Genomic DNA, 12,819 nt, shown 5'->3' on the forward strand with positions numbered 1-12,819 from the left:
TTCAAAAATCCAAAGCCGAGCTCTGGGGAATCCCTTGAATTGCTGCAAACGGTTCTTAAACCTTTTTTTTTTTTTTTTTTTTTTTTTTTTTTTTTAGCATTTCATTGGATTTGCTCAGTATGTGAGTGGTAAGGAATGTTTTTCTCCTTTGATCCCTTGGTGCTTTGGGGAGTGTATAACACTGCAAAGTTGTAAAAATAGGGTTATGGTCAGTAAGGTTTTTCTGTCTAGACCTGACTGAGAACCCACAGCATGACTGTGGCCAACTGCTTAGCTGTTAACTCCCTACAAAGTTTGCACACACTTTGTTGGGTAGTGATCTCGGTCAAATTGCCGCAGCCCTGGCTTCCTCCACTTCCTTTAGTTTCTCTATCTGTACAGCCTTACAGAACTTTGAACATCTTGGACAAGGTGACCCCGCTGGTTTCAGGAGACAAGTGGAATTGATTCCTGACATCCTCCGCAGCCCTTTCAATGGTGTCTTCAACCCCTCTGCCTACGAGGGATTTGTGGAAGGCATCCTTTGATTTGTTTCATCTTCTGAGACTACATGTAAAGATAGCCGACTGTTGCAGGAACACTTTCTCATCAGCACTTCCAAATCCACCCAGAACTCCGACAGAAGTACTGTGGATCACGTCAGAATCAATCTCTTACAATATCAATGTCAATATTTCAGTATATTCAGAAGTCTCTTTTCTTTCACATAGAAAAAAAAAGGTTCTCTGCATGCCACAATGTCTGTGATTGTGATTTTCTCTTTCCGTTATTAACAATCATTGTGACAAATATATTTTAAATGCCATCATGGTTAAACCATGTGGAAGTTCTGACAGTATCCAAAGCCAAGACTAAGTATTAATATTTATTTCCCGAGATTTCTAGAGCGTCACTGAGGGAATTTCTGGCACAAATATGAGCGGAAATGAAGCAGAAAAGGCATTATACAAATATAATTACAATAGGGTGTCCATTTATCACACTGCAAGGTAATTCATCACATGCAGAAACAATCTGGCTAATTTAATACGGTGTAAGCAACAGTATTTTTCCTACAATTACATATTGACCAAATGCAGACTGAGGAGAGCATCATCGGCTCTAAAGCGATATTATTGAGTTGAATTGTGCCTAAAATGTCCTTGTTTTATGGAGCACAAGTAGAGCAGGCTTGTGTGTGCAGCCGTTGATTTTAGCTGTACCCGTTATCAAGTGCAGGTGTCTTCTGAAGTAGCTGTGTGCCGAGATAATATTTCCATTACGCTGTGTATGAGTGGGGCCGACTGTCTGGTGGCCCCTGTAGATTCCTGATGGGAGAACCCGATCTATTCTCAAGTTGCTCAATGGATCGCTGATGTGTTTTTTTTTTTTTTGTTTTTTTTTTCATCTGAACTTGCTTGCGTTTGACACCATTTTAGTCAAAGACAGTTCTTTAATATCAGTTCCAAACGCACAGCTTATTTTTTTTTGATCTCCGCGACATCTGCTTTAGTAAGGATTAAAGACGTACAGCACTTTAATTATTAAAAGGAGGCTGTCTTTTAGTTAATTGTCTAAAGTTGGTGCATTAAAATGTTCAAAAGTAATTTCTACTTCTATGTGAACAGTTTTAATAAGAGTGCACGCTCTTAAATGAATGAAAAGCAAACGCAAAGATGAATCGAGGGCCATTCCATGTTGGTGAGCTGGCCGAACTGCGTCTCCAATCGGCCTCAAAGATGGGGCCATGAGCTGGTATGCGATTGACCAACACTGATCTGGCATGGCCTTGGTGCTTGCAAATCAATTTCAATAGACATGTCTTATATATTTATTCGTTTTCAGCAGGTCTCTCACAAAGGCCTCAGAGGTTTCACGTCACGAAAGCTGGTTTTCCTGTTACTGCACCTGGACTTACTGGCTGTTACTCACATATTTTCGGTTTTAAATGATGCCGTTACATGCTGCATGGTGCATGGAGGGGTTTGCTCATTTTATGCTCCTTTGAAATTTCCTGACAAACACAATGCACTAGAGATTGCAGCAGCTGTGATTGATGAAACTGACACTGGCTGTTTTCACACTCGAGTGGGCAGGAGAGACTAGAGTTTTATGATGTATTGCTTAAAAACTGCCAATTCACCTCACATCCTTCCAATTTATTGTCTTTGTTTTTGTTTTTATATGCCGCCTACATGCTTGATTGTGGTCATGCGCTGGTATTCGGGCATGTTTGTACATATGCTCTGTGTGTGCGTATGTGTATATCTTCAAGTCATCTTATTCATCTTACTTAATTGCCCTCATTGACAACACACAGCTTTACCGCTTTCCCTGGATAGGGCAAAAAAAGAAGGATGGGGAAGTCTTTGTAATTAACTCCCATCTATTTATCATGGGGAAGGATGACAAGCCTGATTCAGTATTAATCAAAACATTACCCTGAGCTAGCTTGAGTGTGCCAAACTGGCAGCGATTTCTCATCAATGATGTCACATTAGCGATCTGGAGCTTGACACTGGATTATTACTCTGCAGTCTTGAGTTCAATTAGAGCTCAGTAAACACTTGATAAGCTTGGTAATGACAATGGTCATTGGATGAAGACGTAATAGATTTTTTTTTTTTTTTTTTTGGCTTAGATGCTGACTAATTTGTCTTGTGAGTAAACCTCTCATAATGAAAGATTTTAGGCATGCTCTGTAGAGATCATTACCAGCGTAAATCTAAAACCGTCTGTCATTTTTCTGGCCATAGTTTCCCAGCGGTTATGACTACAACAACACACAGCAAGGTAATCCGAGGAGTCATTGCTAGCATGACCTCTGCTCTCTCCAAAGCCAGTAATTAAGACTCAAAGAGAAACAAAGGAATTGCAGAGGACAAGGGAAATTGCACCTCTGGTTTACTTGCTCAATTTCCTCTATTTCAGAGCAAAGTTAGATTATTCTCCAAATTGTTCCCTCTGCTGTGCTTCAGAAAAAACGAGAAAGAAAGAAACAAACGATATGCATATTCAATGCAGCTCGAAGAGTCTGGAGGGAAAACAATGCTTTTTGTTCAACTTGTATTGAGGAGTGGCTCCCGTGGAGGGAGGGGAATTTAAAAATGCACAGTAGCTAAGGATCCAACTCCATGTTTCTCTTTTGTTTATTTTTTATTTTTTTTGCGCAATATTTTGCCACTTATTTATTCCCTCAAAGTCGTGGACTCTGTCGGCAGATTCTCAGCGGTTTTCATACGGTGCCCAGGGCTTTATCTGTGTTAGCCATATAAAATAAATACCCAGTAATGGTGTTCAGCAGCGTTTATAAACAACATTATTTCACTGAGAGGAAAAGCAGACAAATTCAACCAAGGCTTTTCGCAACACATAAATGCTTAGCTGTAGCAGAAACGGTACTTTACAGGCAAAGCTTTTTTTTTTTCAACCCAACACTACAATACTCAATATAGAATAATAACAATAACATATAATAACCTTGACTTCTGCATTCTCTATCACTAATACATAAGTATTAAAAAGTTAATGACAGCACAATATATATTTATATACGTGATGATGTGTGCAGTAACAGATAACTGGAGTGGTCAGAGTTATTCTACTGGGATGGATGGCCTTGCACTTGAGATGTCTGTTCATCTATTGTATGCACAAGTGTACTGAAGGGGGGAAAAAAAAACAAAAAACTATACACTTACACAAACCACAGCCAGGACAAGGAATGAAGAAACGGTGTCTGCTTCTACAGCAGACACTAATGAACCACAATACAATCTCTTTGGCTCTTGTCCTCCAGACAGACACATTTAGCCTGGGGCCGTTTCAAACTGAAGGGAGGAGGATGTCGTTGACCATCCAGAACAACGCATTAGCAACATTAGCAGTTTATCATCTTCTGCCATTAGCTCTCTGCTCTACCGCTGTGGCAACAAAGTACATCCAATCTCTGCTAGTTATTGAAACAACCTTGTTTGTTTTTTTTTTTTTTTTCATTTACAAATAAGTCACTTTTTTTTTTTTCATTTTTCAGTGCCTGAGTATATTATATATCATCATCATCTATTTATTTTTGAGCAGCACATGAGGGCAGATGACCAGTAGGGTTAATGTGACCAAATGCCATGATTATTGTTCTCAGTGGATGTCATTTGCTGGGGTTGCAAAGGATAAAATTGCAGCTGACAACAAACTATAATAGAAGCAATGCTGTTCCATTATTTGTGAGTGTACTCAAGGCTGCAAAATTCATTCTGTTCTGAAAACAGGCACATGATCTCTGGCAAGCATTGCAGTTTTCTTCATTCAGTAAGATAAAGGTAAGGATATATCACAAAGGGAAAGTGCTTTATTTTCAAAATGTTTTATAGATACAAAACAAAAAAGAAGTAAAGAATTACCACAAGTGACTTAAATTCAGAGGAGGGTTTTTTTTATAACCTAAAATGATTTTTGAAGATTATAGCAGAGGTAATGTTAAAACAGGACAACGTGCCTGTATTTAATCTGTTCATCTTGTGAGTCTGCCGCTCTACAGCTGAGTTTTTAAGTCTGTCTTTTGATTGAGATGTCCCACTTTGTTTTATTCATTACAATTGTTCAAATAACTAGATGGACCAGGCAACAAATAATATCCTTCTTTTATTCGCCCACAGATCTTTGTAAAGACATAGAAGCTGCAGTTAAGACTTCCCTGTTTTATCTCAAGGACATCATGAGATATGACTTTCCAAACTGAACAACTTAGCATTTGCTTAATCATTGCTGACATTATTTAAATTATGTGAAGAGGAAATATTCACAGACTATGGGGGAGAAAAAAGAAAAAAGAAAAAAAAAAATCACACGACTTCTTCTTGTAACTCATCTGGAGATGAGATGAAAAGGTTTGAAACTGATTTGATTACACTGATAGCAGGATTGGTTGATGTTAGATTGAGTTTAAATCCCTTGATTGATATGCAGTGACAGATCTACAGAGAGCTCTTGAGACTTAATTATATAAGTACAGCCCAACATGTGTCTCATCGCTGCATTTGCACAGCATGACATGAAGTTCATTAAATGCTTGATTATACTTTCACACAGACAACACGTGTAGTTTAACATGGGAAGATGCAGCATGTTTCGTCAAGCTGTAAACTGAGGTTTAGCCGTATGAGTGATGACAGAGGTCTGATAGTGATCACCGGCCCCTGAGCGCTCATCATCAAGGAAAATTTTCTGCATGCCACTGAGGTTTTTATACACCTGATTTACACAGCCCCTCCCTGGCCAATGCAATCCACCAGCCGTGGGACTCGCACTAAATAATAAAATTGACAGGCCTCATTTGTTCAGTTGTCTGTGTAACAAAAGCCAATGCCCTGCACAACCCCATGAGGCATATCCATAATCCCTTGGGATAATACTATTGAGTTTGCCTGAATGGGGTTATCTGTCAGCAAGGACAGAGAGATAAAGGATGACTGGTATTTGGAGACTTTCAGGATGCCAAGCAGCATCGGACAGGTGGAGCACAAGTTAATCACTTCTGTATTCAAATGTCACCACTTTTTTGGAGAGCACGGATGGACAGGCACAGGCATCAGAGTAAATGTTTCATGTGCCATCCGTGAGAGAAAAGCGGATTGTTCACTGAGGAATGTGTCAAGATATGTATTGGAAAAAAGATTAGCAAATTACCACCTCACTTATTAGCAGACCACCTTTCAACTGATAAGGAGACTTGGTGTAATATCTTGAACTGGGCTTTTTATTACTCCTTATATTAAGTTCAAACACAAAAAGCATTTGTGAAGATATTTAGGCATGAAGCTATGACTTCAAATGAGCTTTTCAATGTCACTGAAAAGGGCAGAGCAAAGACTCTGAATTTCTTCTCACATAAACTTTTTATTTTGTTCATTATTTTCCTTTTATTTATGTGCTTGGCACTTTTTCTTATCAAAGTTTATTACATATTCTCAAGGCTTGAAACATGCTGCCTGGCATATAAATCACGCAAACTGGCGTACTCCTCCTGCTTGTACAGAAGGGTTAAATCTGAAGAATAATACATTTTTGACACTACAGCAGATGAATTTGAGTACGCCTCTAAACATAAGTAAAAATTCTCTTTCCAGTTCATGCTGCCCATGTGTTTTATAACTGTGTGGGTGTGTAACAGTGTGTTACAACTTACTGCTTTCAACCTGTTTACTTGGCTCACTACTTATTGCCATTTGGGGACAATTAGCGTCGCTTTGTTCTCCCATAACAAAGGCATACATTTGGTGATTTGCCAGACAACCATGATTTTAGAATACAAGCACTGACCTCTGCACCCTCTACCTCACTTCTCTTTCCTCTGGTTTCTAAACTCGGCATTCTTCCTCTCCATTTGGGAATAGAGCAGATATCAACCTCTATCCAAATGCATTTTTCTGTTTCATTTTTATTTGCTTCATTTGGGTAAAAGCTCTGAATTCAGTGGGAGGGTTTGCAGATAAAGCCTCACCCAACCAATAAATCTGAGTCCTAATAATGACAGCAGAGAAGACAAACAAAAAGGATTTATTTTTTGCCAGCCAAAACTCTTAAATTTTCACAAACCGAAATAGAATTAACCTGTATAAATATGGTACGCCATTCCATTAATTACATTGACTGCTCATCTTTTTGAGTGAGAAAATCCACAGACTGTAAAAAAGAAAAAAGATTTTTTTTGGATTCTTAGAATTACGATCCACTGTGGTTATGTTGAGGTATTAAGAAGCTATGTTAACTTAACATTTGTTGAAACAAAGTACCTACAGCATGTATCATTCTAGCCTTTATCCGTTTTATCCTTTCAAACGTGATGAATGTTCATAAAATAAAAATTTCACATAATTGGTTTTCTCTGCTGCCGAGCTGCAAGGCAAGACTTGCTATCACTATCTAAAACAATGGCTGGCAACAAAGACAGAAGGGAATAATGTAAGCATTATAAAATAAAAATTTTAACAAAGTATTAATCGGTTTTCTGGACATTTTTACATGTGAAAAACAAACATTTAGCCACTTATGGCTTGTTTAAATACTGGTATGTAGACTGATAAATACAATGGGAGCAAGAGGGCTTTTCCACAAACCTCATGCATAATTGACTGTGACATGAATAACCAGGGCACCCTCTGACTCATTCAGCACCCTTCAATTATTAAAGCCCAACTTTGCAGAAGAGCACCTCGGGTTCAACAGGATATGATATGAAATAATGCCTTTACGCAGCCCCTCACTGCCAACAATTTGTGCTAGTTCATTACTAATAACGTACAACAGTTCCCCTTGTTTTGACTGGACACACCTGACTATGTTCAGCAAGGGGTGGACATTGCATTACATGACAATGGCTAAGGTAGCTGTGAAGGGGCAGCCGTTATGAAAGAGTGTGCAAGTTGAGTTTGTAGTAAATTAAGTATATTAATTCAAGTAGTCCAGTCAATGCCCAAGCAACTCCGAATGGAACAAAAGAGTCATCATTACCTGTGTTAAGGAACAACGTGAGTCATAAAAAACTGCTTATTTTTGACTAAATGTAAGCTGGACATGTTGTGCTATCAAGAACATGGGTGGTCTGGCAAGAGCCGCAGTGAACTGTCCAGGCTGGGCCATCTGGGGAGCTGGCACCGAGAGAGTCCGCGGATGTACAAATCATGCTTGCAAAGGCAGGACGGCAACCACTGAGCACAACAGATTTTCTATGACAACTCATTTTTTTATTTATTTTTTTTTATTTTCTTTTCTCAATGGTGCTCAGAGTTTCACGATACAGAGAGAACCGGCAACATCATGTTAATCTTGCAGCTATTGCATAATTAATCTCCATTTCATGTATACAGTAATCGAATTTCCTACATGATAAATGGCTTTTCAATGAAAATACACATGGACTACTATCTTACCTCGTTTGTCAAAATTAGGCTTGAGGTCATCGTCCTTGCACATCATGTCCGTGTGCCCTCCGATGCCGATGTTCACTCCATAATCCTCCTGCACCTTTCCATCGCACAGCTTGTTGTGGAGCTGGTTGGGCGTGGAGTTGAGCGAGTGTCCTCCTTGGTCCTCTTCGTCACAGTCGTAATCATCAAGAATGGGGGTCTCGCGAATTGGCATACCGATGACGGAGCTGCCGTGCTGGTGAGTGTTTCGAGAGCCCCGGTAGCTGTCGCGGCCCTGCGGTCCGAGCAGGACAGAGGGAATGTAGTGGATCTCATGGGTCGCCTCGGTGCTAGCACTCTTTTGGGGGATTCGGCGACGCTTGCACCATCGGTTGCGGGTGTACAGGACAAGGGTGAAGAGGAGAATTAGGAGTAGCAGAGCGATGAGACCTCCCTGGAAAAAAGGAAGGCGAAAAACAAAAGCAGGTTGTGAGAGAAAAGCATAAGAATAACAATTAATGTAGCCAATGCAAACATCCACGACAAAGGGCGAATTTACCTCGATCAATAATAACCCCAAAAGCAAAACCCCATTGCCACTTATATCAGGTTGAATGCCAATTAGCACTGATTTGCATTAGCAATTAAAGAAGTCTGGCAATCAGCGCTTTGATATGCAAGCTTAAATCAACAACGCCTCACAGGGTTAGAAAAAGACAGACTCATTCAGACCTAAACTATAGTCCAAGTGCATGCAAATTCTGCAAATTCTTTAACATACAAAATCTCGTATGTAGTCACAAATTGGCATTCAACAAACGTCAAACATATACATACAACTCTAGGCTCTTCATAAATACTCATTTATCTCCAGTATAATATAATCCAATTGAATGGAAGTGCTATGAATGATGATGGGGTCGAGACTAATTTGTATGGCCTGGTCTGGACTCACTGAAAAATGGAAAGTGACATCACATGACATTGGTTTATATTTTATACTGCAAGACAATAGTTGGCTTTATTTTGAAGGATGGGAGGTGACCAAACTCCACCTTTTGTTTTTTCTCCAAGTTTCAAGCAGTGGTGTGGGTTTTTTGTTTAGTTTTTTTTTTCAGTGACAGGCAGAAGAGGAGCTCAATAAACACATACAGGAGCAAATGCCCCATACCTGAGCAGAATTAGCTGAAGACTATGCCTCCAAAGACCAATCTGCTATGTAATATAGTTTGACGCTGTATTTGATGTTTGAGTACTGCTTGTTTGTTCATGCTATGTTTTTTGTTTGAGCACTGCTAGTTTGCGTGATTCTGAATGTGTTTGTGGAAGCTTTATTTAGTGAAGCTCTGCATGTTGACTGATCTGTGGGGTCGTTCAGATCAGCTTCGGCAGCGTCTTTACTCTTTAGATTTGCATGCATCTCTCTCTGTTTGCTCTGTCTCCTTCTCCATCCCTTTCACTGATATTCAAACGTGGGCTGACCCCGATGAAGGCCACAGGCCAAACTGTGTCAGTCTGACAATGAAGTTGTTCTGCATACAGCAAGTGTTGCTGGAATTTTGACCTCTTCTGTCAAACAAACGCTCGCAGGGTGTGAGGGACGCTGCGGATCATGACTGACTCAGGCTTCTATTTTTATGTTCTCCTGTCTGTTTTGCCAGTTCCTTCTTCACTTCCCCATGCGGCAGCAGCTCTGAACCCAACACTTAAAAACCATATCCTTTACTTTCACACTCTCTCACACGCATGCACGCGCGCACACACGCACACACACACACACACACACACCAGGGTCCTTACCTCCCCACCTGGTTATCAGTTGTGCCTCTTTAATGTTTAGACCAATCTGATGTTGTATGTTGCCACCCAGAAACTCTAGATCCACCGTGCCTAGCATTCTCTTTCTTTTATTGCTATATATGAATATAGTGCTGACGAATACAAAAGCGGCTCAGCTCACTCTCTTAATAACCAGAGTAGCCTAACGGAGTTTCACTGTACTGTTCTTGTGTAATGAAATTAAAAGACTATTTGATTCCCACAGTGTTGGCTGTATGTTAATTGTTACTGCTTGTTTGTGCGAGTACTCTGTAGAAGGCAGCCTCTGCAAAAGTCAAGAACTCCGAAATTACCTTCAGCCCACCACCACTTCATTAGCATGGTAAACTTGTGACCATAATTATCACATTATTAGTGGATTTATATGTTAATAATTTGACTTGATCCCATTTGCTATGATGAATTAAATTCATAATTAAAAGCATTAATTATAAATCACTGAGACTCAATCAATTAACCTGACGTTGTTTGTGTTTGACAAAGACAGCCGTTCTCTTACTTTCATTGTCAACCCAGGTTGTTATTTAATATTAATAGTTTGGCACAAACATTTCCTTAATTTAAGTGATCTGCCCACTTTTTGAAAGTGACCATTTCCAGGCTGTAGAAACTGAAGGAAGCTTATGTAAAGTCATTTTGGACTTATTCTGGAAAAGAGGGGTAAAAAATGAAGGACAAGACATCCCAGTAGCAATGGTGACATTAGCAAATAATTAGAAGGTAGGAAGGAAATGGTCACACATACATTCACACACACGCATGCATGGACACACACAATGAAATTGCTGTATAGTGCACTACATTTTTAATGCTGAAAATCAGCACTTTGTTAGCTCGTTGTGCACTTTCTGCAGTCACACTTACAGTCAGCATCTGAACGCAGGATTCACTTGCACAGATGGGCACACACACAAAAGATGTAGCATGATAAAGCAGTGGCAGCGTCTAATATAATGCAATCCAATACAGCAATATCATAAAAAATTCCCATAAAGTTGAAGCACCACTCCACCCCCCCCCCAAAAAAAGTGATATCATATAAAAAGACTCACAAACTGTAAGTCTCGTCAACACACAGTATGCACAGCAGTCAGGAAGAAATTCATTGATTTATGGTGTCAAACATGCACATGCACAAGGGGCTGTTCACCCATCTTGCCTTCTCTTGACCAAACCCTTTTATATCAGATAAACTCATCAAGGAGCTTCCTTTCAGGTTAATTCAATACAGCACGTCAGCATCACAGAAACATCAAACACCACCATGAATGCTGTGACTGGGGAATAAAGCAAATCCATACGCAAAGACAGAAAGGACGGAACCGAGGCAGGGCATGAGTTATTCTTTGATTTTTCACAACGGCCAATAGGTAAGATGCAGTGTTGAACTGAAAAAGAAATGGCAACCTAAGGGTGATGCATTCACGGCTGTCAGGCTTAAAGTGCACCATCAGCTCTTTTTGCGAGCACATATGCATACATACACGAAACTTCAGCCACTGTGAACGCCTATCTACACACACCCACGCAAACTAAATCAAGACAGAATAATAAATAAAAACCACGAGGGGTCATTCATCACAACATTTAAAATTCCATCTTCATGAAGAAAAACAAACCCCTTTCAAATTATAACTCATGCACTGCTGGATGTCCATAAATCACAGTATGCTGAGAGGAGAGGAGGCACACGGAGACGACTAGCACCACGGACAAACTTGTTCATTAATCTCCAATAGGATGGCAGCTTTGCAGAAATGCAGTCCCACAGACTCCCCCTTAGCCCCACACTCCCACATTAATTCCCCTGGAAGAGAATGGCAAAAACATATGAAGGCTTATGTTTCATTTCAGCAGCAGAGTGATAATGCAGTGACATTGAATGGCTGCTGAGAGCGGCTGAAAAATGATGATGGAAAACTGCTAAGGAAAGGCAGAAGCTGTTGAAAGCTCAGGTTCAAACAGCCCTCCTTTTTGCTTTTCAAGCATTGGAAGAAATATTTTCAGTGGCTAAGTGACATCTATATTCCTTTCAGCTTTCAGCTGCCAAAACACATCAGCCCATTGTCACTACAGAATAAAGACAAACTAGTCAATTTGTAATGGAAATTCTTAAAAGTAAAAAATAATTACATAAAAATGCACATTTAAATTTAACTTTGTTACTAGGGCAGACACAGTCAAGTCTAAAAAATTAAACAATTCCTACTTAAAAGCAATCTTTAGTGTATGTATTTCAGCTCTGTTAATTTAGTTCCTCTCGGCCACATAAGAGCCCATAAGAGTTTATCTTTCTGTCTTTCTAATTTCTTCCACTCAAATCTCCTTCCCCACATTCTCACACAATGTTTTTCCTCCGCACTTCTCACCATTTGCACTTTTAGGTCCCTCTTGATTATTGTGCGTCTCTCAGTCTCCATTCCCCTTCGTGTTTGATCACATTGTTCTTCCACTCTTCACTACAACAGCCATATAAATTCACAGTGGCAGATGTAGCCATGAGGGAAAATGGGTTTTCTGTTCATCTTCAGACCCTACAAATCCCTGCTGCTTTAGTCCTAAGTGACTTCACGGGGAGGAGAGTGGCTTGAAGCTCCATAATTCCACTCTTTTCTCTAGCATGGGTTTACTTCACTTTGTGATTATTTTCTGTACTATTTCTTCACCCCCCCCCCCCCCCCAATAATGCTCCCAATTTTCCTGCTGAATCATTCTGCATGCTACTCTTTCCTTTTCGTCTTTTGTTTTTTTCAATTGCCACCCCTTCCCCCAGTAGCACTCTCCTGTTGTCCCTGCTTTTTACCTTTTCTTTTCCTACCCCCCTTTCCTCTCTCCTGCGCTGTATATCATGTTGCCTTCCTTCCTTTCACGTTCCTTTGCCAGGCTCTCTTGCTGCTGTTTCATCCCTTCTCACTTACCTCTCATCATCATTCTTTTACAGATTGGATGCAGAATTTGGCAACACACATCCGTGCTGAATTATTCAACACATTAGCTACCCCCCCCCACCCATTTTTTTTTTTTTTTTTTTTCAACGGACATAACATCAGCAGATTCTTCAAATTAAACTATTACCTTAGCAGTCATCTTTAAATTA

The 12,819-nt window shown here is 39.9% G+C and overlaps 1 protein-coding gene across 1 annotated transcript in view; it reads right to left on the reverse strand.

The window, feature by feature from the left end:
• Window positions 1–12,819, reverse strand: part of astn2 (astrotactin 2) — a 228,906-nt gene that overhangs the window by 149,988 nt on the left and 66,099 nt on the right. Inside the window, exon 3 of the mRNA XM_029516439.1 lies at window positions 7,908–8,337. Within this exon, the coding sequence (XP_029372299.1) occupies window positions 7,908–8,337 (430 nt within the window). The remainder of the gene's footprint in view (window positions 1–7,907; window positions 8,338–12,819) is intronic.

This window comes from Echeneis naucrates, chromosome 12 (genome assembly GCF_900963305.1).
Source record: "Echeneis naucrates chromosome 12, fEcheNa1.1, whole genome shotgun sequence".
Classification (NCBI taxonomy): Eukaryota; Metazoa; Chordata; class Actinopteri; order Carangiformes; family Echeneidae; genus Echeneis; species Echeneis naucrates.